This window comes from Vigna umbellata, chromosome 4, assembly GCF_029865625.1.
Source record: "Vigna umbellata cultivar VRB3 chromosome 4, Vumbellata_1.0, whole genome shotgun sequence".
Taxonomy (NCBI): Eukaryota; Viridiplantae; Streptophyta; class Magnoliopsida; order Fabales; family Fabaceae; genus Vigna; species Vigna umbellata.
The window spans coordinates 30829627-30856762 of NC_142168.1; the positions used below are offsets into that span (position 1 = coordinate 30829627).

A 27136-nucleotide genomic window follows, 5' to 3' on the forward strand; every position below is an offset into this window, starting at 1 on the left:
ATTGTGTTATACTTGCTTGTATGTGTGGTTTGTTTTGTCTGAATTGATGTTGAGCTGAGGAATTAAGTATCTGGTTATTTGAACAAGTTGGTATGAATTATGATACTGAACCCTGATTTCAAATCAAGTACTAAGTCAGGAGTATCAATATGATCATCTGAATAGGTCCTTAGTTCTCCAAATCATAATTTTCAGTATGCAAGTTTCTGATATGGTGTTGAGTGGTGCTTGTATGGTGTTGAGCACAACTTGTTATGCAAATTTGTAAGCATTTGTGCTCCAAACCGTTGAGCTCCAACTTTCACAACTGAGTGGTCATTTTTGCGAATGGTCTGATGTTGAACGGTGACAGAATACCGCTGAGCGTTAGTTTCCACAACAAATTTGTAACGTTTTTTCATCTTAATTCGTCAAGCAACAGGTTGGTTTGGATGAGCAAGACAATTTGTGAGAGTTATGGGTGCTTCCTATTGCAAAGGGTTTTGTGCTTAGTGTCAGTCTCAGCGTCAGTGTAAATTTATGTGATTTTATGATTTAATTTGTTTGAAGTGATTTACTATGGTTATTATGAATTGTGACGTTTCATTAAAATAACATGATTGTAAATATGTATGATATTTATGTATAATATTATGATGATGAATTTGTTATTGATTATGTGTTAAGTATGTATTTGATGTAATTTTATAAATCTTGTGAAAAGATTATATGATGAGTTCTCATAGTGTAAATATTTATGTGAAATGTTATAATATTGTCTCATTTTGTAAATTATCATTTGTTTCATACTATCATGGGATGTTACAATATTTTTATGAAAAAAAGTCATTTCAGTTATGAAACAAAAGAGTATTTCAGCAACTAATTCACCATCTCGTTTGTGATTTATGCAATATTTTTTACCCTCTAAAGCTATATTATGTATCCAGTCCTGAAATGGCTAGTGATTTATATTTAAGCTCTTCCGGAAGACTCTAAAATAAATAAAAAATAATGCATACTTTTCAACTTCTGATAAATTTTTAATCGTTTTCCAAAAAGTCGAATTAAGTAGAATTTCTTTTAGTCACTAATATATAATAGTATTGAAATTATAATGTGTATCTAGTTCTAGAATTTGTTAGTGATTTATATTTAAACTTGTCCCTAAAAAATTCAAAATAAATAAAAATAATGCATACTTTGCTTAAAAAAAGGAAGTTTGATCGACATTGTTTAAGTTACAAAAATAACAATATTTTAAAGTTAACTCATGAAATTATATAAAACAATAACTATTTTATAAAATAAGTTAGTTCAACACCAAATTATAGTTGATACTTCGCTTTCTTCACATCATCAACAAACATATATTATTATTTTTTTCTCAGGAGTTTCCATCTGTACAACAAGGAGTAATACATACCATTTCACTTCTTTCAAGGTTTAGACAGCACACACAATTTAACCAACACACTCATAAATGTGCATCATCATTTCTTCTCTTCAACCTTGATCTACCCACCACCAACCAAGAACAAGAAAACATATGTAATGTTAATTATAATGGAAATATTAGTCCAAATTAAAGAAATATATATATATATATTAGCTCAACATAAGAACATGACCTTTTTCTTTTTCTATGATAATAGATGAAGATGGATCATATTAACATAGTAATACATTTTTTTTGTTTTAACTAAGAATATATATATATATATATATATATATATATATATATATATATATATATATATATATATTCTGAGTGATAGGCAAAAATTAATTTTTGAGAGACTGAAATTTTATTTGAAAAACTTACTTGGTGTTCTTTTGCGTACACATCAACTCCAGAAGGAAACAGAAAAAACTCATAATTTGCATAACAGTTCTACAGAAGTGTGCTTCCTTTAACTTGTTGCATGGAAGCTTCAAAAGCTCAAGTTTGATGGAGCTAGCAAGAGCTGAACATCATCCTCACGGATCTTCTTGAGGAAGCAAATTTCGCCATTGTTCAAGTGCGCAACATGTTCAGCCAAACTAAGCATATGCTTCACATAAGCATCTCTCAACCTTTTCCAGATATTTATGGATAAGCTACTGATCTTTGGTTGATGAAGTTTAGGTATGACTTCAACCATCTTCACCTTTGGCCTTAACATACCAACATTCATCTCAACACTATCACTTACCTCTCTGCTGCTATCAAGCTTATGGTATGCTCCTTTTCTTCTGTACTTCTTCGTCCTTCCACACACAGGAACAAAATCAACTATCTCCATCTTCTACAGCTCGTGTGCTGTGTCCAAGAGAGAGAGAATGGACAAGAGCCTCGGAGAAACAAAAAGGTGATCGATGCAAAATATGCATGGTTATATATTGCATAAACCAAAGGTAATAAATGTAAAAGTAACAGATGGTAGAAACTATTTTTCTTTCTTAAAAATACAAGAATTTTGGAGAATATCTATTCGTGTTAAAAGTAATTTTTACTGAAGTGTGGTAGGAATCATGTTTTTCCAATATTTTGAAAACCAGATTAAATAATAGTTTATGTTGTTTCACTGTTTTGTTGCTGTTATTAGGTAGTTAATAATAATCTATTTTTTTATCTCAACTATTTAGTTAGTTAAAGATGTTTCTAATACAGTATTAAAATTTACTTCTTTAACCTAGCAAAAGGAGAAAGATTAAGTCTGTCTTAATAAAGTTTATTATTTATTAAATTTATTATTTCACTTGTATCATATCACTATTAATGTTTAGTCCTGCATTGTTTGATATGTATATATATTACTGTAAAAAAGTACGTTAAAAATCTCATTTATTAAAGATAAAATCAAGTTACATGAACGTATACTTCATTTTACAAGTATTATTTAAATAAATACAAACTTCATCTTATAGATCAATTTGATAAGATCGAGTTAAACTTAACTTTTTATTCTTAAAAAATGTTTAGAAAAAAAGTTAATATTTTTCAACTGTCTGGAGCATATGATTGAAGGTCGGTGCAGTGAAGACCTGAAGTTACTGAGAGGTGTGTGGTGAGAGGGATGGAGACATGGGAAAGAGGAATGGAGCAGAAGAGAACAGTGATGTTTGTGGTGAAGTACATAAAAACATGTGTAAGTGTAAGAACCTTCTGTCAAAGCAAGAACAGATGATTGGCTTTAATTAATGATCATGAACTGCATTGCACCCTCTACCAAAGGACTCTCTCTGTCTAATTCAATTCAAATTTAAAGCCACCTAACATGTGGAGGTGGTGGTTGGCTTCCCTTCACAAAATAATTACTGCTACTTCTATATTTTATCTAATTTTCATCAATTTATTGTGCATGGTTAATGTTCCATTTTGCTAGTAGGTTTCATCATATACTTTTATATACATTTTTAGTCTTTTCCTTTTTCAGTTTTTATATTGTTCTCTTATTTATGCATCTCAAAATATCTCCTTTTCATAGATATATGGAGAGTTTTATGATATTTTTTTATGTGAAATTATTTGAAAGATTTAAATATTAAAACTTAATAACAATTTTATAGAATGTATGTTTTTCAATATTTTAGTTAATGAAGCAGAGTGCTTAAGGTTTTGTTTGATAAAGGTAAGTAATAAGTTAGAGTGCTCAAGTTTTAATTATTTGCACCATAACACCTAATTTGTATTTGATGTTAAGAATGATATTGGAATACAACAAATCAAAAGAAAGTCTAAAATTGTCATTACAAAAATAATGATCCAATTTTTTGTCTTAAATAGTTGTTAATTTCGACAAATCTCAAGACCATTTATTGAGAACAACAAGCCTATATGTAACTTATTTATTTTAAATTTATGAAGTTGTTTGTATTAAACCATCTAAGAAGAAGAACACTAAAAAATATTATAATAAATAAAGAGTCAAAACACAATAAAATATAAAATATGACATTACCTTTAATTTAAAATTTTAAAATAATAAACTTTTATCCATTTATACTGATGTGTTATTCAACTTGGGGATTTTTAAAAGGTTTTAAAAAATTGTCTAAACCTTTAAGAGAAATACTTTAATTAGTTACAAAGGATACATTATTTATAGTGAATAACTGATGACATTAGAGACTATATATCAACTATAATATTATTTATTGAATTAATTGAGAGAAGAGGCAATAAAATAGCAATCCAGAAAGCCCATATATAATCATATAATTATAATTTATCTTAATAATATTTATTTTACCTTAATTGATTTAGGTTTAAACTTTTATCTCCACTCGAAAATTGAGATAAGAAGATCTTGTTCCTTTTCCAAGAAAAATAAATCTTCATTTATTTCTAAAATTAAAGCATGTAAACTAACTAAATTGACTCACATTATCGAATCCATGTGAACCTTACCAAACGAACAATCAATTTATCAATTATTGCCTTTTTTTCTTACTATTGCCTTCAAACTATATTAATTCATTCTATCAAGGTTTGATCAACCACATTTACATTTCAAATATGCCATTTATTTCAAATAACAAATAATGTAATGGATATCATTATCATATAACAATGTATACACATATATTTCAATATATAGAAAATCTCAGTTTTTTCCAGGTACAATGATAATAAATTTAATTTGAATATCTAAACTCATTCAAAAACTTTAATGTTATGTGCACTCTAACATATTTACAATTTTTTTTTTCATGGATTTTTATTCATCTAATAATGTCATCCAATCATATATGAGTAAAATCAAATTAATCTTAATTATAGAATGCCCTTATACCAAATTCCTCGATTTGAATATGTCTGAATTTGATTACAACTTTGTGATTTGGTTAAAGATTCTTCTGTTGCATAATTAATTAAAGTTTATTGTTATTAATTGGGAGTGACCCATCTACCTATTTTGTGGTAACAATTTTCCTTAACAAATTGATCGTTGTTTGGGAAGTTTTGGTTGTCCAACTTTCTCAAAATTCACACTCTTTTCAATTGAGTTGTTGTCCAACTTCTTATCTACTCTTTGCGTCCTCATCAATAGTTAGTTGTTTTCTCTTTTAACTTTGAAAAATAATTAAAAATATATATATAATATTAGCTTGAAGAAAAAGAGTGGTTAGGAAACATGTTCTTCCTTACTTCCAATATTCCTTTTATATATGTTCATTGGTGCCACATATCATTTAATAAAATTTTAATTTTTTTTAGGGTTCTATAATGTATTATATTTTCAAATTTAATTTTTGCTTCTCTTTTATCACTTGTTCTTATGAAAAAAATTCTTTAGACTTTTTAAAAAAAAAAACTGGTTCTACAAATCACTGTTAATATTGTTTATATCATGTTCAATAATCTCGTTTAAGTATCGACCGTTTAAAAGTTAAAGTTTAAGACAATTTAAATCATTTTTTCTCTTTTCACATTTTACAATGTCATTTAAAAATAAAACCGTGACGGAGTTTCATGCTCCAAACAGACTTAAAAACATAACAAACACATTTTTTATTGATTATAAAATTGATGTCAATTTTTAAAAATTATAGTAAAATATATTAATAACATTTTATATTACACTTTTATGTTTAAAAGTTCAATTTTCATTAAGCTACAAGAGTAATTTTCAATAAAATTATTAGAGAATAGGACGAGTTCATAGGTCCAAAATAATGGGCTGATTTGAGTTATTAACTGGAAAGATCAAATTGGTGAAGAAAGTAAAAAAGTCCCTGCTAATAAAAAGAAGTAAAACAGTCATTGTTATTTATATTCTCTCTTATTTTATTATATTTTTCATTTGTATTTAAAAAAAGGAAATACAATTTTGGAAATATCAAAATTCAAATTCCTTTTGAAAAGAATTAAAATTTGTAAGACTTTTGAAAACTTAAAAACAAAAACTACAAATAAAAATAAAAAAGGTAATTAACAATGTTTTTGTAGCAAATAAGCCCACTTTACAAGGGGCTAGCCCGAGGAAACATTAAGAGTCTGTATGGATAAACTTTTCCATAACACTTTTATAGGGAAATCTAAAAAGGAAAAATAACATACATTTGTTATAAACTAAAATTAATTTGTAAAAAAAATTACATTAATTTTTCTAAAAAAATAATTTTCAACTCATGCATAAAACTAATTTGATTTTATAGAGAGATCTATTCATTTTCTTAAATGTACTTCTAGTAAAGTTATTGATAAGCCTTAGTTAATGGAAGTGATTGTAAGGTTTGCTTTGTTCTGAAGTTATTGATAAGCCTTAGTTAATCCTTAATTAATCTTAGATTATGAAATTGGAACTGTGGTGTTGTTTTTAGGCTCACATGAATTCAACAATAGCTGTTTATACAGAATAGAAGCCACATCTGTAATGTCAATGTTGAATTAGCAGATACTGTTTTGGGACCTTTCAACATTAAAATTTACCTCCTTTTTAGATTCTCAGCTCTCTTAAAATATTGATAATCTCAAACAAATTCCAAGCAGTAATTCCTATTGAAAACTAGTCAAAGCTTGCATATCGATGGAACAGAGTGCAAATCTTGGCTCGTTGCAGGTTTAAATAAACTTTTAGGTTTAAACCATCGTTTGATACTCGTATTCGTGTGTCAATCTTAAGTGGATTATCATGTTTTTTCAATCTTATTCGGATCTTTAAACTTGTTAAAATGAGCTAATTAAGCTCTCTCCATTAACTTATCCGTAAGTAAAAGTAAAAATATGGTTATACATTCAAAGGGTTTTGTGTATAAAATCAAATCAGATATAATATAATACTATAGCAGGTTCAGATTTTGGGATGCTTAAACAATTTGCAATCTCCTAATCACAGGTCTCCATAGCACCGTATCAGCCACCAAAATTTGGAAAATTGTTTTATTATCAGTTTTATAAGAGAATGCATTAACATGTTATCATTTCTGAACCCTTTCTATATTCTTTTATAGTATCAAAAGATATTCTTTTATCAAAATAATTCAACACAAATAAGTCATAAATAAATTTATATATAAGATTAAGATATCTTAAAGATAATATATTTATAGATTTTATATATATACATACATATATATATATATATATATATATATATATATATATATATATTGATCTCATTTATATGTTAATAAATAAATTTCTAATAATGTAACACAATTCAATGAATAAAAAAACGAGGCAAGAAAGCAATCAAGTAGCCTTGTTTTGTGTTGACCATGTTACTCTCTCCTATAGTTGCTCCCTTGGGTTGTGTTCTTCTGAAGCAGCCCCCTCGTGCGTGAGGGGAAGCCAACTTAAAAGGACAACAAGTCAAGAAAATGAATTAGCATTGCAGGTTGCGTTTATGACCAGCCAATTCAAGCTGTAACTATGCAAGGTATGCACAAGTACCAATGCATCATCACCATGTGCATGTGCTTCTTCAATTCCCTCTCAACCAAGGTAAAATATACACAAAAGCAATGTCAAGGGTATATTATATATATGCAGACAAATCTAATACCCTTTAAGGTTCTTCTGCTACGTGTTCAGTTCAGTTTTTTTTTTACATGTTAAGGTGTTTGTTTGATTTTAAGGTTTGCCACAGAAGATAGAGAAATGTTCTAAACTTTAGCGCAATGTGACAGAAAATAAGGAGTAAACTTGTGTCTTAAATATTAAGAGGAGACTTGGACCAAAGAAACGAATCCAAAATGCCTTTGGTAACCACAAAATGTGCTTACTCTAAAACTTGGTAGAGAAAACATTGTTATTTTAGTGGGTTTTTCTTTGAGCTCAAATGGTCAAACAAAAAAATGTAATTAGATCAAGTTCACCCAATTATGTCTCTATCACACTTGGTTTGTTTCACATACCATTATTGCAAGAAATATTAAACAAACGAATACTTTATTTTGGACAATTATATCAAAGTTGACTTTAGATTTGTATTATGAATGGTTTAAATATTATGTGAATTAGTCCATTACAAACTAAACACTTAAATAACTAACTCTCCTTCTAACATGAAGAATTAGTGTAGTTATTAAGCATTTTTGCATTTAAATTACATGTTTAATGTGTGATGTATGTGAAAGCTTTTTAATCATAGTATTAGGGAAAAGAGTCTTGACAGATAAAAAGAACGCTGAATCCAATGAAATAAAATAATGATGCAAGGGGAATGCCATGGCAAACTGGAATTTCAGATTTGAAAATGAAAATGAAGCAGCTCAACTCAACCCCGAATGTGAGCCAAAAGTTGAATTGAAGTGATCTCAAGTCACTTTAGTTCTTTGAATCTTTGGCTGATTTTTATTTGTTTTTCTTTTTCTGCTTTTGATCTTTGAAACTTCCAATGGAATGAATACATTGGCAAAAGCTGGAAGGTACAAAATTACAGCTCCAAACAAGGTGTAATAGAAAAGGATTCTACTTGCCAATGAGGTATCATATATGGATTGCTTTTCACTCATAAAGTTACATTCCAAAGAAAATAAAGAAGGAATAAGTCCACTTGCACCAACCTATAAGGATATCACTCCCACCACCTCTGTTCCTCCTCTGTTACCACTCTGCCCAAAACAGAGCAAAACAGAGGATCCACTTCATCACTCCGAATGGATCCTCCACCTCTCTCTGCCGCAACCATCATCACTACCACCACTCTTAAAAATCATCCTGATTCGATAGAGTCTTCTTCTCCACGTTCCCGCAATGCAGAAACATGGAGTGATGAGAATTTACCGGCCGTTCCTGGGGCCAAGCTGCGCCTTATGTGCAGCTATGGTGGCCACATCATGCCACGCCCCCATGACAAGACTCTCTGCTATGTTGGCGGTGACACGAGGATTGTGGTGGTGGACCGCCACTCTTCGTTGAAAGATCTGTGTGCACGGCTTTCCCGAACCATTCTCCATGGAAGACCCTTCACACTCAAGTACCAGCTTCCCAATGAAGACCTTGATAACCTCATCACTGTCACCACTGATGAAGATCTTGACAACATGGTGGAAGAGTATGATCGAATTACGGCGAAAGGCACGGCTTCTTCACGGCTCAGGGTGTTCCTGTTCTTCACCAAACCTGAGGCCTCAGTTTCAATGGGGTCACTACTTGATGATGTGAAGTCAGAGACATGGTTTGTTGATGCACTCAACAACTCTGGAATGTTAAACAGAGTAGTTTCTGATTCTGCTGCAGGGGATTCTTTTGTGAACCTTGATGTTGGTGGTGGTGGTGTTAGTGCTAGTGGCTCAAGCAACAACTTAGAGGCTTTGCCTGATACTAGCAATAACAAGGCCAAAATCTTGCCTGATGTGGTGCAATCAAGTCCTGGTTCACCTATGATGGAGAACAGCTCCTCTTCTTCTCCTTCTTTCTCTCCTTCTTTGGCAAATCTGCCTCCCATTCGGGTACGTGTCGATGATAACAGTAGTAGGCTTCAACAAGAGAACAAGGTTGCGGGGCTGGCGGAGGAGCAGTTGGTTCAGATGACAATTGCAAGCGGGGTGAAGCAAGATGATGGGTTGGTGAGTGTGGTTTCTTCTGCAGTGGCTGCTGCACCTGCAATTCCTGCAGCTGTGACTATGCCATCTGTTGGGGTGGTTACTGCCAGTGATAATGTGATGAACAGAGTTGTTTCTGAGGACGAGAGATCTGATCTCGGATTTCGGAAGCCCCCTTTACCATTGCAGCTTGTGCAGCCAAGGACTAGTGGTGGTTTGAATTTGCCTTCTCCTGATTCAGTTGCAAGGTGTGTGATTTCTGTCATACTACCATATTACCCTTCTTTGATTTTTTTTAATTTCTGTCTTGGTTTGCTTTTGTTATTGTTAATATAGTGGTTTTAATTTTAAGGAAGAATCACACACTTAAAAGTTTTAATTTTGGTGATGGGGATGTGTTCTGAAAGTTCTCTTTTTGGTTAACATTTTCAGTGATAGCAGTATTGCATCTGCAAATTCTTTCTCCAAGACTGTTTACTATCAAGACCAAGTCCAAGCTGCACAACTAGACAACAAACTAGTTGCTTTACCAAATGGCAAGAGTGAAATATCTGATCAGGTGATTCAGGTCCATGGACAACAAGTTCATGATTCTGGCTACACATTACCCCCACAATTAGATCAAAATAGGCAACTTCAGCAGCAAAAGCCCTTAGTCCATGCCAGCTCTCACTACATCCACCACCCTGCAGCCACAGGGCAAATACCAGTTTCATCATACTACCAAGTTTATGCCCCACCACCACAACAACAACAACTTCACCCTCCAATTGGTCAGCAACAGTACCCAGTTTATGTGATGCCTGTTGGACCCACACAAGTAACACAACCATACAACATGGCCTTGCAGCCCAACATGGGTGACCCAAATGTGTTAATCTCAGGCAGAACCCTAATGCCACAAAGTGCTGTTACCTCAGCAGCATACAAGGATGGTACTCCACCTATCTATCCCACCAAATCAGTTAGCCCTACTATACCTGAGGTGACTCCAAGTGTTTACAAGGCTCCTCCTCCTGTGGCCTCAAACCCTGCATATGCTCCAATACCTCCCAACCAATTTCAGCCACAGTATGTGGGGTTGTCTCAGTTCCATCATCCACCACAGTCCATTGTTGTGGCTTCCTCTAGTTCTACTACTAATTATGGTTATGAATATGGTGGCCATGTGCAAGACCAAGCATACTACACCCAACAACAAACCACTACTGCTCCATTGCTTCCTCAGTACCAATCCATGACCCCAGCTGCAGCAGCTGCAGCGCTGAAAGATGCTTCAAAACAGTTTCCTGCAGACACCATTCAGCAGCAAAATAGAGCATCACAGCCAGTATGAATCAGAAGTGGAAAAAAATGAATGAATTGAGGCATATTGGAGAGGGGTGGGGCGTGAGGTAACTGAACTTTACTTTCATTTTTTAACAATGAACATATGGACCCTACTTTCTACACAAAAATAAGCACTAAACCATAGGTTATTTCTTTTAAATGAATGACATGTAAAACCATATTTTGCAAACCTAGCTTTTCTGATCATCACAGTTACTCAGTTGAATAATGCAAGTTGCTGCCATTAGCTTTCCCGAGGGACTTCTTTTTTATTGTTTTTCTATCCAAACGTTATCATATTGTTTAGACTTGGAGTCACTTGACAGTCACGTTTCCTTTTGTTTGCTTCTGATTATAACAAAACCAACATCAGATTTCATGAAATACTCATCAATTTGACATGTGTGAGGTTCTGGTGATCTGATAAAAAGAGGCTTATAAAATGAATTTGATTTAGCCAAAATGAAAATGACTCGATTTAACAGCACTTGTTCCTCAATAGATGCTTACGGCTGGTGAATCATTGATGTGATATCAAAATACTGTAATTTAACGTAATCATTGGAATGACTTCTACCAAACTTGGAAACTATTTGAAGTATGAATCATGTTTAAAACTTCAAAGTTATAGCTATTGACGATTTTGTGATAGTGAAAAACTATATCTGAAACGTGATACGAAACACGGTCTTTGTCTTTATCGCAAAATTTCTCTCAGAACTGACAAGATATATACAAAAAAAATATCACTTTGTAATAGGCATATAAACATAAAGGAGAATCTATGAACATGCAACGTGCAAAATCTATGACTATTGGGATGTTTCCAGGAAGATAATGGAAAACCAGTTAGTTCTGGAAAACCTATATAAAATATTAAAACAATATATTCAATTCAAAATCTTAGAACAATGTTTTTATTTTGTGAACATTTTCATTTTTACTGAATACTAATCACACTTGGATTCTTAGTACTAAAAGCCATAACTCACAGTTTTTCCTGACATCTTTGAAGCTTGAAAGCAGAAGCTTAGATAGAACATTGATGGTAGATATACCATGTTGATTGCCATTTGATTCCTAAGATTCATTCTTGATCTTTTTTCATTTCAAAATTATTACTGTCACGGTTGAATATACTTGCTAAGATTCCATTACTATAACAATAATTAGACAGAAAATTATATAATAAAAAGGTGACAGTGGTAATATATACTGACAATAATAATAAGTTGAGGTATTAATAATGGTGACATTAAAAATGATAACAGCAAGATTAGTCAACTCTAGCAGTGATATTAATATGATATTGGCAATGATTGATCTTTAACATTTTATGGAACTAAGGTGAAATGATAAATAAGATATTTTTATATGCAAATATTTTGAAATTTCAATATATATTACATAAAGAAAACAAACACAAAATTTATTAATGTGTGGTTTATTACATTATACACATAATATAGTTTGAACACATTTTAGCATCTTTGAAAAAATGTCATAGTTTCGAATTAAATATTACATTTTTTTTCTTTATTAATAGACTAAAGTTTACGATTAAGTAGTATTTTAGTATTATGTTTTATAAATAAAACCATTTTATATAATTTTAAATTATAATTAGGTCTATTTTAACCTCTTCCACTTTTTATAGATCAACAACATTTAAAATGTTAGGTCTGGATAATAATGATTATAGTTTTCTAATAACATAATCAACATTCATCCAATCCAAATAAAGAAGAGATTTTTTCTTCAAAAACTTATAATTATTCCATGTTTAGTTTGGAAATACCATAATGGATATAAAAAATATTCAAACATTCAAAAAGTACAAATTTAAAAATACATACTCATCATCAATTTAAAACTATAACAAACATTATGTTTTACTAATACAAAGTATTAATGAATAAATATGGTGACATAAAACTTATTTATGAGTTAAAGTGTTATTCAATTAGATTGGCCCATAACCCAAAATAATAAAAATATTATGTTTTACCAATGCAAACATGCCAATAAATTTAGTAATATAAAACTTGCACGTGGATTAAAATCTTATTCAATTAGACTCCTAACCAAATGTTATATTTTATTTATGTAAACCTGTTTCATTAAATTAATATATATAGTAACATAAAACTTGTAGGCTAAAATCTTACTTAATTAAACTCGCATAACTAAATGATAACTATTATGTTTTAGATGTAAACATATTTTAATCAATGAATCTAGTGACATAAATGTTGCATAAATCTTACTCAATTATACTCATATAACCAAATGATAAAATTATTATGTTTTATCAATGTAAACATGTTTTGATGAATATGAATCTAACATAAAACTTGTATTTGAACTAAAATTTTACTCAATTAAACTCATATAATCAAATGATAAAACTATTATATTATATTCCTTTGTGTGGACAATTTGACAAATATATTTCAATATTTCATCCTAATTAATCATATAGATGTAAGAAAACTTATGTGGATAAAATTTATTAGGTGACATATAATTAATTACAATTAATGTTAATTAATGTTTATTACTTGGTTATAAAAATATCAATCAATCAATTAATTATAAATATTGTCACTACTCTCTAATATATTAAAAATTATCCCCATTCCAAACATTTAAAATAAATATTTACACCAATATTATTTATACTGCAATATCAAAATAAATAATAATAATAATATTTATATGTGTAAATTAGATATATAACACATAACTTATATTAACCCCTATCGTACAGTCAAGTAACAGGTTTAAAGACAATCAAACGAACACACCATAATTCAAATAAAATGCACTATTTAACCATCACACCAAAATATATTTCACTTTAAAATATGGATATAAAACAAAATTATATACTCTTTATTATTTCAACACAACAAAATAAAAAGTATATTTTGATTCATCTTCAACCTCAAAATAATTAGCATATCCATTATCTAAAATGTGTCAATGTTATGAGACCTTTTGAATACATAAGAGTAACGCACAAAGGTGAGTCCCCACCTCACCAAAGGCAATACATTTCCCAAGGTCAACAATGTCATTACAAACATTAAACACAAAGGAAATCACAAATAAAAAAAAAATTAATAACTTCAACAAATTCAAAACAAAGATATGATACCAAAACATAAAGCAGAAAAAAGAAGTAAAAATTAACATTTAATCATTGCCACCATCACAAAAATTCTTTATTGTGCTTTTCAGTATCAAACTCTCACCCTCATAAACTCTTATATGATAGTATAGTATAAATGAAAACAAATTTGATGACAAAATACATAATACTTGTGAAATTTATAGAACTCTGCCCATTACAAAATAACTGTTAAATTGTTATAAATTGGAGTTACATTGATAAACTACAAATAGGATTGTGAATTGAACCCTAAAAATCATAATTATTGAAATTTTACAAAATTAGATTACTAATTCAGGCTCCATTTAATGTTTAACTTTCTAGTTATGATAATTTATGTTTCTTTGCCGTACAAGACTTCAAACCCTACTCTCATCTCTTACACGGCTAAACAAGCTCTTATAGCTCATAATAACAAATGGTTACTCTTTCTTGTTTTCTTCACGTAGTTAGTTCCGTTTAGCATAAGAAACTAGGAACAAAATCTGCAAGACAAACCAATCACTTGGGATAAGAAAACGAAAACATAAATAACAGATAAAACAAATAAATAAAAAAACGTGTTTCTGTTCACAGAACATTAAAAGAGAAAAATGCTTCTTAATCACATTGCCGCCGGATTCTGTTGGGTCGACCCGCAACAACCCGACCGGAACCACGAAACCCGACTCACTTCCTATCGTTTCCATCGCCGGCGGGTGACGTCGCCGAGTGCGGCGTTCCATGGCGTGCGAATGGAGAAGAATGGCCACCAACGGCGATCGATATGCACTGCCGACGAGCTTCACCGGGTCGTGGTTTCGAACTCCGATTGGAAGCTCGCTCTGTGGCGCTACCTTCCTTCTCCAGAGGTTCCCCTCTTCTCAAGTTCTCAAATTTTTGCTTTCTGTGAATACCCTTTTGGCAATGCACTGATGTATAGCTTCCGGGTATTGAATTCCCTCGTTTTTATCGAAAAACATGGGAACAAAGGCTCAATGCTACTCATTTTTGGCAAATTTTACGTTAGTTTCTCAAGATTTAAAGGTGGTGGTATTGAAAGATATAAGCTTTTGTATGTGTTTTGCAGGCACCGTTGAGGAATCACCCGCTTTTGTTGTTGTCAGGGGTTGCTACCAATGCAATTGGCTATGATCTCTCTCCTGAGGTAACCTTGTTTCCATTAAAAAATCATAGAACTGTGTTGGGAATGATAGAGATTTTAAAAAAGGGTCCGTCGCGACTCAACCGTATCACATCCTCGACTGGGGCCACATTTGTCCTCTATTTCTCACAATGACAAATATTGCGGCGAAATCGCAACCCTGCCTGGAAATTTAAAACCTTTGAAATGATTGACGCAGGTTCTGCACCGATTAAACATTACTTTCATAGTTTCATGATTTCATTTTGTTAAGATTTTTTTAGAAGTTCATCTTGTTGGTTTTTTGTCTGTAAATTTAAATCTGATGTTTGATTATTTGTGACAGTAATCCCTGAAAATTTGGTTTTTAACTTTCTAATGGTAGATTCATGTAGCTGGCATCAGGAATAAGACTTTGTTGTTGGGGTGACGGTTATTAGTGACAGTATTTTGTTCTAGTCTAGGATAATGTTAAAGGATATCTGTGATGAGTATATGTTGTTCATGTTCAGTCTTCATTTGCTCGGTACATGTCGGCACAAGGTTTTGATACGTGGATTCTTGAGGTTCGGGGTGTTGGGTTGAGCACTATTGGAGATAGCTTGGAGGAAAATGAGGAATGCCTAAAGAATTTGTCTGAGATTGATTCTGCTATTAGTGATGAAATTGGTAAAAACAGTGCTTCTCCAGCAAGATTAATGGGACTTGAGAACCTTGGCTCTCCCGAAGTTACAACTAAATTTGAGGAAATGAGGTTAACAAGGAGTTTCATGGACATTTTTACAAGGATATCTGAAAAGCTTGCAGGCTTTCTGAATCCGGGTTAGTGAAGGAATCATATTAATAGGAACCTGTCATTTTTAACATTGTATGATTACATCAACCGTTAATACGAAAATTCCTATTTTCAGATTCGTTGGAGGGAGGAAAGGACTCTGCACTTGTTGGTCAAATCAAGGATTTCAATCGGAGACTTCGAGCTATTATTGAAGGTCAACAGTTGTCCCAGCACAGATTTTAGAACTGCAAGACCGATTTTCTGCCACACTAGAAGAGTTTCAGAAACAGATTCAGTTGATTATTAAGTATGATTGGGACTTTGACCATTATCTGGAAGAGGATGTACCTGCAGCGGTGAGGTGACATTCCTTGGTGATGTTTTACTTTTAATTTGGCAAGAGTTCTACTTTTATCTCTTTCTTTACTTCTGTGGTGTACTTTTATTTGTTTGTTCCACTAATATTAGCTTAAAAAATTGGATGATCTCAATAAATTTGTTTTTTAATTTCTGGTTTAATACATTCAACCATTAGATGGAGTACATAAGAGCTCAATGCCAGCCAAGGGATGGAAAATTGCTTGCAATTGGTCACTCAATGGGGGTATATTGTTGTATGCAAGGCTTTCACGTTGCTGTAAGTCCCATGGATCTGCTTCTGTTTTATTTCTTCTGCAAGTAATGTAATTATGGGGCTCTGTTTTCATTCACGATTTTTGATAGATATATGAAAAATCCATATTTGCTTGTTTTGTGGTGCAAGTTTGTTCACACACAAATTTATCAAGGTTGCTTTGTGCATTTCACTTTCTATTTTAATTTGATAGTATATAAAAGTTTAGCAATAAAAGCATGCAAAAAGGTAGCAACAACCTTAATTTTACTTCGACTTCACTGCAAGAAAGAATCACTCTATTCTAGAATTTTCATAAGTCAAATGCAGAACTCTTCTTTAATGTATGGATTAAATAATCCTTTTGTAATGGTAGTGGCAGTCAAGTGCTTGCAATTACAGCATTTAATTCAGTCTGTATCATTTGAAGGAAATTATGAACCATATTGATCTTGAGCATCTTTGACTTTGTCCATTCCTTTTTAATTGAGTGACATATTTGGAACTTAATTATTGTACACATCACTATTTATTAACAAACAAAATAAAATTTTAGTTGTTTTACCACTACCATTGTGTACTTAATATATAAATATCTATAGCTATGCACATGATATTCCCTCTTTTATCTTGTGATAAATTTTATGGACAGGTTGAGATCTTGTGTGGAAGGAACATTGTTGTGAATAGTGATTTGTAAAGGAACCTGTTTGCAAATTATTTCTGCGAATCAATGTGTTGATCAATATTTTTTTTTCTTTTTCCAACATAAATTATGTTAGGTTTTGAAGGAAAGGATTCTGGCTTGGCATCTGTTGTTACTTTGGCATCATCACTTGACTATACCCCTTCAAAATCATCTCTCAAGTTGCTTTTACCCCTGGCAAGTGTTTAAGGAAACTGATTGTGTGGTGACAAATTTTATTTGTTTTGATCCGTGCCAGTAATATGTACCTAAGCTAAAGATACAGAAAAACTAAGATGACCATGCCTTCTTTTGCAGGCAGAACCTGCTCAGGCTTTGAACATTCCTGCTATTCCAGTTGGGCCATTGATGGCCACTGTTTATCCCCTTGCAAGCTACCCTCCGTATGTTTTATCTTGGCTGAATTCTCAGATTTCAGCTCAAGATATGATGGATCAAAAACTGTTTGAGAAGCTTGTTTTGAACAACTTCTGTAAGTTCCATTTATTTTTCATCAGGCATTGTTTCTCAACTTTTTGTACTGAGTCCTTTCAACTACATTATGCACTTTAGCAAAAGAATTCCTTATGAAACTATACACAGTACATTGTTACATGTCTTATCAAAATTAAATTAAGAGATGAAACATCCCCTGTATCTTATTGTAATTCTTCAATGTGCATACTAATCTGTGCAACAGTCATCTCTATAATTTTTTGAATGCTACAGTTAATTGATTTGTGAAGCTACAGCCCTATCTGGATCTTGTACTTACCTAGTTTCATCTCTATCAAGCTAAATGCTATTATTAAGATGTTCCACGTTGTGATAATTGTTTAGATCTTTCAGACTTTACTTTGGGTTTTCTGCAAGTTCTTAAATTGTGAGATCTATGATGCTGTTGCAAACTTTTTCTCTTACAAAATTTGTATTGTTCTCTTATTGACAGGTACCATACCTTCCAAGATTCTGTTGCAGTTATCATCAGTTTTCCAAGAAGGTGGTCTACGTGACAGGAGTGGAACATTCTTCTACAAGGACCATCTCTGCAAAATTGATGTTCCTGTCTTAGCCGTCGCTGGTGACCAAGACTTGATCTGTCCTCCCGAAGCTGTATATGGTATTAAAACCAAACCATGAGAAAAAAAATAAAAATCTATGAGCATACTATTTAACACACTTTTCCACACATTCTCTTATTAGTTGAAATTCATCTTAGTCTCACTAAACATTTGGGTCACATTTCTCAATTGTTTGGCTTTATTCCCAAACTAGTGAGACCCACATGAATTCAACCAGTAAGAAAGAGTGAGTTAGAAAAAAGATTGTTAGAGAGTGTGTTGTTTGTTAGTACTCATCATCATCATCATCATTATCATCATCTTTTAAAGATTTAGCTTTCTTTATCCAAAGAAAAATATTTTAGCTTTTGTGATGATGAATAAACTTGTAATGATAAATGTGAATCAGAAACGGTGAAGCTTATTCCTGAAGATTTGATTACATACAAAGTCTTTGGGGAGCTTGATGGTCCACACTATGCCACTATGACTTAGTGGGTGGTCGTCTGGTATGATTATTTTATTGAAAAGGAGTTACAGGCACACATAATTGAATCAACTTTAGATTTTCAATATGGATTTGTTAACTGTCATTGTACTCCATGCTGCAGGCTGCAGATGAACTGTATCCATGTATAACTGAATTTCTCAGTCAACATGACATCGTTTAGACCATTGGCTCTCTTGGCTCATTCTTTTATACATGAAGAACACTAGATGGAAATTCTCATATACACCCTACAAGATCATGCCCTGTATATATATATATATATATATATATATATATATATATATATATATATATATATATATATATATATATATATATATATATGCACGATCTGTGGTAATACTTCCTGTGTATAGTTAAAGACAATGCATATAGTCAAAGACACTGTACATATGTAGTTCTAAATAAAGCACATAAGGTGAAAGTACATGTTTGAAATCAGGGTGCTAAGAAAGTAGGTAATAGGAATCAAGTGCTTAGTTTAATCAAATTACAAAGTTACAAACTATTCTAGCGATTATTTTTTAAAGCTTTTAATAAAAGAAGTCATTTTGGTATTAAAATAATCTTGTGATCACTTTTTAGATATTTTTGTTTTAAAAGTTGAAGTTGATTTTTGTTTGTTCACAACAAAAATTGTTTTTTTTTTAAGTTTATCTTATGGAAGCCTTCATAAAATAGTTTCTGATTTTAATCAGGTTATAACAGCTTAAAACAAACACATGAAAAGCTTTAAAAAAAGTAACTTTTTTTTGAAAAAGTGAGTCCTTCATTAAAAAAAAAGGAGCCTTTTATCAAATAGATCCTTAAGTAGCTATGAATTTTGTTATCTTGACAATTACTTTTCTCTCCAACTACCATCCTTTTCACTTCTTGTGAAGTTTGTAATATAAAAATCCTTTTTTATGCTTTGGGCAAACACCATAAGAAATTACAACTTTTCTTAATCTTGATAGCTAGTTTTATCATCAGTGTCATCTCAGCAAAACACATTATAAGCAAATGCAGTTTTCTTTTTCTCGAAGGTATTTTTACATCGGATAAGATCCATCATTTTACATAGTGAAAGACCAAAAGGTAATTTTTACTTGCAGTACCAATCATTTGTAGTCATACGTTTTAGCCCAAATAGTATCAATGAATTTTCATCTTTCACAGTGGAGACCAACAGGAAAAGGTATTGCAGCTTTAACAATGCATTACACTTCCTGCTAAAGTACGTTTGGAACTCTACCCTACAATCAATCATAAGAGTAGAAGACAATCAGAAAAGGAAATTCCATAACAAACTTCAGAAGAATGTGAATAACATACAAAAGATGTGTCGGTGAGAGAAATCACATCTAAAAGAATAAACTCAAGATTTAGAAGATCTGAGTTGTTCGAAAAGAGATATCAAAAAATTGTTTTAATTTTGGGTCTTAGACATACATATTTGGCAATATCTTTTTTCTTTGTTTAGAAATAATTTTGCTTCCAAAAGATTATATAAAGAGGTATGAATTCTATTAATACAAAAGTTACTATTAACAGATAGCTAACTGAACTGAGAGCCCAAAAAATATTAACAACCATGGCCAGCTAACTGTAATAAAGCTACAAATAACTTTAATAAATATTTTCTAAATTTATATTGAAAATGTAGTATTTATTTAATATACTTTTCTAATAAGTAAAGGATAAAAAGAAGTAAAGTACACATAACACATGTATAATAAATCTAATGTACACTACACATACATAGGTATTGCTAAACTCTACACTTGGAAGATTAAGACATGCTACTGATAAAGAAATTAAAAGAAATGTTACTAATGCACTTTCATCGTCATTTTTAATTGATTTTCATGATATTTTAATTAGATTACAAGAATAAGAGCAAGTGAATTTGCTATGAAATTTATATTTGGTTTTTGAGAAAAATGTATTTATATTATACTTTCGGTCCCATTTTGTTTTAAACTGTGATTCTAATACGATGAAATCAAGTTTTCAGTAACAAGCAGACATTTCACCAAGTTAGTAATTTGTGGGGATGTTTTGCGATGTTTATTTTGGATGTTAACTAGAGACATTTTTTAAACATTTGTGGTGCAAGCTTAACACAGCAAAATCTCAGAGACAACCCAATCAAGCATTTATTTAGAAACAACCAGATCCAAGAATCATTCTGCACAACAACCTATGAACTTGCATTCACCATCTCTGCAAACCCACTCCAGCGCAAGTCTTCAAAACTAAAAGAAATTAGTACTCACCCGAACATACCCCATTCTTAATATTAAGACAAAGATTGACAAGTATAAGAAATTAAAGCACATTTTTTCTTAATTTTTTTAAAAGGGCTAATTTTTGTAACGGAAGTTAAGTTATGCTTACCTTCAATCAAATTCTGAACAAAATGGTTTTAAACTTACTCTGATGTAAGCAATCAACCCAATTTAAAAAGGAGCATTGTTTTGAGCTCATGAGGGTTTCTTAATGAAGGTTAGGACCAGACAACATGGAATTGCACAGTACAAAAAGGAAGAGTAAGTGGTCATTTATGAACTTCTTGTTTACCTGGCAGCATTCAAATTTCATACCCTTATGAATAATAAGCAAAAAGCACTGTTCAGTTATGAGGCCATTAACAAATATAACACTTGCAAGAATAAACTGTGGACTCCTCACTATGGAAGCCAAAAGTTTTATAATATATGATGATTGGTTGTGCTGCATATAAAAACTATACATCAATTTAAGGGTAAAAAACATGAGGATAGTGCCACTTAGGGTCGAACCACAACTCTTGCTTACAAACTGGACAGAAGTTTTTATGCACAAGCCACTGTTTTATACACTGAAAGTGATAGCTGTGATCACACTTCAATTTCCCCAACTCATCACCTGCTTCATACTCCTCCTGATCACACAAACAAAAACACATTAACATAATGTTCAATATTTAAAAAATTAAAAATACCAGTTTTTTTTAGAACAGAAGCATATAGTTTTATACATTTTATGGTGTTCTTATTTAATCAGAGTTGAAATTTAATTTTGATCATTCACATAAACTAAAGTAAAAAACCAATTGTAATTAGAAAACAACACAACACATTATATGATATTTATATTTTAGCTACTTTACAAATTTTACTCATTTTAATCCTACACAGTTAATAAAATTATGCAGTTTTCATACTATATATTAAGAGAGTAAAACCATCTTTTACTAAGTATGAAAGCTAAAACTAAGATGTCTATATGAACTAAAACAAAACTAGGTATTTGTAAGAGTAACATATTTAACTCGACTTCCTGCAATGCTTATAAAGCAAATGATAATAATGTAACTTTACAAGCTCACCTGACAGACACTGCACTTTTTGTCTTCTTGATGCTTTGATGCATCATTTGAACTTGGAAGTTTAACTTTTCTTATGTTGTGTCCCATCTCATCTTCTTTGAGTCCAGTGCTGACATGACCTATTCTCTCACCCAGCTCAAGCAATTGCTGTTGCACAGACAGAATTTGTTTACAATAAACAGTGAAAATGTATGCACAGAGAGACAAAATCCTTTACAAAATGAAAACAATAGAAACCTTAGTAACTAGAGAAAGGAACTCTGACCTCGTATGACATGTTATCAACATCAAGTCTCCAGTCTCTAAATTGGTCGTGCGAGTTAAAGCGACCCCCCATTATTATTCTTCTTCCTCGGATTATCATTATCTTCAAAGTTCCAATAACAATCAAGATATACAATATATCACTTCCTGAATACAATAATAACTAAACCAAGCATTCATATCTTATATTTGTGACGCTATGTTTCTATACACAAGTTTGTTCTTGTTAATAAATCAAACCCTTCAATAACAAGCCTTAGTAATTTGTTTACACATGTAACCCCAACACAGGAAAAAAAAAACAGCATAACAAAACATAATTCAAAATTGTGAGAAAGCAGGTAGCACTAAAATTAAAATGACATACTTTAAAATTTAAACATGAAAAAGTGCTGTTTGTAATTTCATTCCAATTTTTAAAAAACAAGAAGATCCCCTTTTTAACTCTTCTTACTACATATGGAATTTTGTTTCGATTTCAATAGAAATAAACAAATTATAAGAGCTGTCACCTCAAAGGTGAAAACTGATGTGATAAAAACCTAATAATAGGTACCTAGTCAAGACATCAGAAAAGGTTAAATCTTCAATATACCAAAATAGGAAGTTTTCATCCAAGAGGGAGTGCATTTACCCTTGTTTGTCGACTATGAAGAACCCTTTTTACCTCATTTGCAATATCAAACGCTTGTTCTCTCTGGTGCCTTTTCACTGCACCCACCTTTCTGTTTTCCAACTATGATGCCTTAGGTACATAAAAAACAATGGGCTTGGGCTCTTTTTCTTCCCTTGTATTTAAAGATTAGTGCCTTTTTTAAAAAAAATTCATTTCAATTTAAATTTTATATAAAAGCAAAATAATATTTTTCCATTTTTAAAATATTTTATAAAAAAAGAAAAGAAATTAGGCACAAAATGTATAAAAGTCTAGAAAAAATAGAGTCAAAATCTCAAAGCAATGCAATATTTTCCACTGGCTGTACAAATACCATCATTCTATCTACAAATTTGCAGAAACTTAATCATTATATAATGGTGTCACATGCTATTAAATATTTTTCTTATTTAACCTGGATAACGAAGATATATTAACCTAAATTATAATGATTTCATTATTGATTAAGTTTATTATTGCTTTTACTTTTTTATCTTCTTATTTGCCTTGGCCCTCATAAAAATTTCCTAACTTCATTCATGAGACTTGGCAAATACTCTCTTATTATCCAATTTTTAATATAGACATATTTCTAAATTTAAATATACCTATTAAATACTCTCTCTTTTTCTTTTATCTATTTTCTTATCATATCATATTGTTTAACAGCATATACTGCAAGAACATGTAACTCACTTTGATCACATTCCTACATTTGAAACAAGAATGTTGCAATACCACAATACATGGAAGACTCAGAAGTTATGATCATCAAATTCAATGACAGATCATATACCAATTAAGCAATAGTTCTTATATAGAAAATCCAAAATTTGCTCCAAGTGTCTATGTATAAAACATGCTCTGTAATCCATTAAAGTTCACAACATGAATACATAAACATCAAATAATTTATGCACTGATAGTATAAAGAGCTTTTCCACTATCATGCTGTAAGAAAATCCCATTTGTTAAGTTTATGGTCTTGCATAAGCGAATTACTCAGAAGACATCTCTACCACCGTTTCTGAGAGATTGACAGTGAAAAGGTTTACACTTTCCATACAAAAAGGTTAAACATTTAAACTTATAATGAAAGGGTATAAGAACAAAAACCAACCTCAGGAAGACCATCAGGAGAAGGATGTGGAACGTGGCGATAGAATCTAGCAGTTCCAAAAGGGTCTAACCCAGTACGTGCTGTGAAGATATCAGATTCATCATCCAGAAAAGAGAAATTTTCTGGCTTTACAATGCGCCTTCCAAAGTAAGATGAACGCTGCCATGATATTTATGAAGCAGAGTTAGACCATGTCAGAGCAAGTAGAGACCAAAACAATGACGAAACTTAACTAACCCAGATGGATCAAAAGTCTCAACTTCATTGTGTGTTGTACAATAGGATAAAACAAACAACTAAGAATGTTAGTGATGATAATGAGTGTTCTCTTTCACTTTATGTCTTCAAGGGGTCCACGAGAAAGCAATCAAGAACTCCACCATGTGTTTGTGACTTGACTAGGAAATGGGATGCGTACACGCATTGAAGATGCTGGTAGCTATTTATACATAGTTCTGCATCTCGTAAGCCATCTTTTTAATCTTTGTCCTAATTACTAAGCTAGAGAGTAGATGATGTCTTATATGCTTTTCCTTGCATGCTTCTAAGACTATTAAGATCAAGTGGGAAACTGTCATGTCATTGTAAGAATTTGTGTGCATGCTTCTAATTCATATCTATCTATGCACCGACAAACTACTATGCTAAATTTATTAATTATTTTTAAAAATCATAAGTAATTATTTTACTGAGTTGATATGTAAACTACAATAACCCTTCATGTCTTGTATACTAAAACTAATGCCTTCTAATAGTACAAATATTTATTCAAACTAAAAAAGGAACAGTCAGTACAAATATAACATCTTTAAATTTTTAAAAGAATACCTAATAAAATATATGAAACACTTAATAATTATTAGCTTTTAATATAAAAAACAATTTTAGAATTTTTGACAGTTAATTTAGTCAAATCATTGATGTCGTATTTCTTGTATAGTATATATTTTTCAATTATTTTATATCTCAGTTTGTTTTAGTTAGAAAAGAAACACCCTTTTCATGAACATTACATCATAATCAATCAATCAACTAAACAAGGCAAACCAAAATGATTGATGATCTTAACACGCCCTAAGGATCAATTTTCTCCAAGTTAGTAACATGACAAACACATCCAACCACAAAAACTAGTTCATCATACCATAAGAGGCGTTGTCATGCTCAGAATTTTTCACATATAGAACAAATTAAAAATCAACTTACACAGTGAGTTTATTAACTTTTACGCTACTTGTAGTCATAAATTTCACATCAGTTGAAAGTGCAAAATTTCATTGGTAACACAAAAATTAAAGGTCTAAATGATTGAAGAGGAAAGAAAGACCATTGTGAAAAATTGAGAACAGTATTGTACCTCCCTCTCCACCACATCAAGTTTTCCTCTTGCAGAAACATCCTTCCTAGCCACAACACAGTCCACAGATGCAGCAGCAGCAGCAGCATCTGTTGAGAACCCAATACCGGGACCACACCAAACATCCTGAAAATCCACACATGTTCCACCAGAAACATCATCAACAACCCCATCACATGTCTTGTTACTGTTACTGTTACCGTTCCTCTTGTGCTTTTTCTTCCTGTTCCTCTTTCCTTCCCAATCCGCCGAGGACCGGATCACCGTGGGCACAGAAACCTTCTGTGATGCTCTGACAGTGCAACCGAGTCCTCTGAAGCTTGCAGTAGAGAATTTTTTGCTGTTTTTGGTGCTGTTTTGGTCTCTGACATGTGTGGCTTCATTAGAGGTGGAGAATGAAGATAAGAGAGAGGAGATGGTGAATTTGGTGTGAGATGATTGAATTGTAGAAGGGATTTGAGGGTTTGGATCAGTTTCTGAAATGGGGCATCCGAATTGGTTTCTTGGTCTTCTCCATTTCATGTGTTCAGTCACAACAGGCATGGTTTAGAGAGAAAGGGAGAGAAATAAATGGTGTTAAGAGACTTTGAAAAAGGACTGAAACATAATCTTGAAACTGGTCTTGGAAGCAAAGGAACTGTCTAGTTATGTGGAACTCAGAGAATGTGGATTTATATTTTCCATGGTGAGAGGACATTAAATAATAGAAGAATGGTAAATTTTTATCAAACAGAAACATTTGAGAGGACAGTTAAACTGCAACTTGACAAAGTAAACCTTCAATTTCATCTATAAAGTATTATTATCTTGTACACTGTCCTTAAAATAAAAATAACATATTTTCAGTATTAAAAATCATGTTAAGTAGCTCTTGAACTGTTACATATGTTAATACAATCAAGAGGGTTACTCGGTAAAGATACTTAAGAGGGTGAGATTTCCAACTAATTATTCATGCATCTTATTAACAGAGACAGCATATAACAGAAGGATAGGATGTGGATTGATTAGTTTTGAGATAATGTTTTTCTTTTTGATTTATATAATTGTGCGAGTTACTTTCCTTAATGTTGTTGTTTGTTAGGTGGGACCAGGTTTGTCTTGTTGTTGGAATTGTGGGCATATGCTCTTATTGAAAAGGGGTGTGTGAGGCCATGGAATCTGACTACTTTTGCTTCTTTTTGTGCATTTTAAGCCAAACTGATACAACACATCAGAGCTAAAGTTGGAAAACCCTTCTTCTCTGATTGTTCTTGGAGTGTAGTGTTTTGGCTTGTGGCTTCAATTAGAATGGAAAAGATGTAAAGGGGGCACAAGAGACCAATGGATCATATCTTATGCCATAAAAACATTAAATAATTAGATGACACTGCAGAAAGTTAGATTTCAGAAAAAGGGTCCCATTCTGAAATCACAGGGTTAAAATCATGAATGTTTTTTGGATGTAGTGTGTCACACCCTTCGTTTTACTTGCACAGAATCATAAATGGTTTGTTATCATGTGTTGTGGGGTGCCTTAGATTTTGACCCAAGAAAAAATGTCTTGTCTTTCATGTAAAGCAACCTTGCTAGCTGTAACTTCCATGCATTCATTTTCGTGAAATTATGAATTATTTTTGCATACATATATTCTACCAAAAGTGATATGTGGATGATG

General features: G+C 31.8%; 2 protein-coding genes, 1 long non-coding RNA gene and 1 pseudogene across 3 annotated transcripts; 2 read left to right on the forward strand and 2 right to left on the reverse strand.

The window, feature by feature from the left end:
• Window positions 1-1335: 1335 nt before the first annotated feature.
• LOC148199873 (uncharacterized) lies at window positions 1336-2645 on the reverse strand. Its single transcript, XR_015785559.1, has 2 exons — window positions 1805-2645; window positions 1336-1496 (listed from the first exon to the last, which is right to left on the reverse strand). It is a non-coding gene; the product is annotated as an uncharacterized LOC148199873 (long non-coding RNA).
• Window positions 2646-8160: 5515 nt separating this feature from the next.
• Window positions 8161-11093, forward strand: LOC148199874 (uncharacterized). Its single transcript, XM_088111392.1, has 2 exons — window positions 8161-9704; window positions 9889-11093. Exons 1-2 carry the CDS (start codon window positions 8569-8571, stop codon window positions 10790-10792), a joined length of 2040 nt encoding a protein of 679 aa, XP_087967518.1. The 5' UTR covers window positions 8161-8568; the 3' UTR covers window positions 10793-11093.
• A 3235-nt stretch (window positions 11094-14328) lies between these two features.
• On the forward strand, window positions 14329-19172 carry LOC148199875 (uncharacterized; annotated as a pseudogene).
• A 2068-nt stretch (window positions 19173-21240) lies between these two features.
• On the reverse strand, window positions 21241-26153 carry LOC124849091 (uncharacterized). The gene is made up of 5 exons (XM_047326951.2): window positions 25480-26153; window positions 24123-24281; window positions 22349-22450; window positions 22084-22230; window positions 21241-21636 (listed from the first exon to the last, which is right to left on the reverse strand). The coding sequence occupies exons 1-5, from the start codon at window positions 26020-26022 to the stop codon at window positions 21472-21474; spliced, it is 1116 nt and encodes a 371-aa protein (XP_047182907.2). The 5' UTR covers window positions 26023-26153; the 3' UTR covers window positions 21241-21471.
• Window positions 26154-27136: the final 983 nt, after the last annotated feature.

What these genes read in the sequence shown, in the direction of transcription:
- LOC148199874 (XM_088111392.1), top strand. Translation starts at nt 8,569, where the DNA reads ATGGATCCTCCACCTCTCTCTGCCGCAACCATCATCACTACCACCACT. An exon ending in TCTCCTGATTCAGTTGCAAG is followed by an intron (nt 9,705 to 9,888) that starts GTGTGTGATTTC and finishes TAACATTTTCAG; the next exon opens with TGATAGCAGTATTGCATCTG.
- LOC124849091 (XM_047326951.2), bottom strand. Translation starts at nt 26,022, where the DNA reads ATGCCTGTTGTGACTGAACACATGAAATGGAGAAGACCAAGAAACCAA. An exon ending in TTGATGTGGTGGAGAGGGAG is followed by an intron (nt 24,282 to 25,479) that starts GTACAATACTGT and finishes ATATCATGGCAG; the next exon opens with CGTTCATCTTACTTTGGAAG. An exon ending in TTGATAACATGTCATACGAG is followed by an intron (nt 22,231 to 22,348) that starts GTCAGAGTTCCT and finishes TCTGTGCAACAG; the next exon opens with CAATTGCTTGAGCTGGGTGA.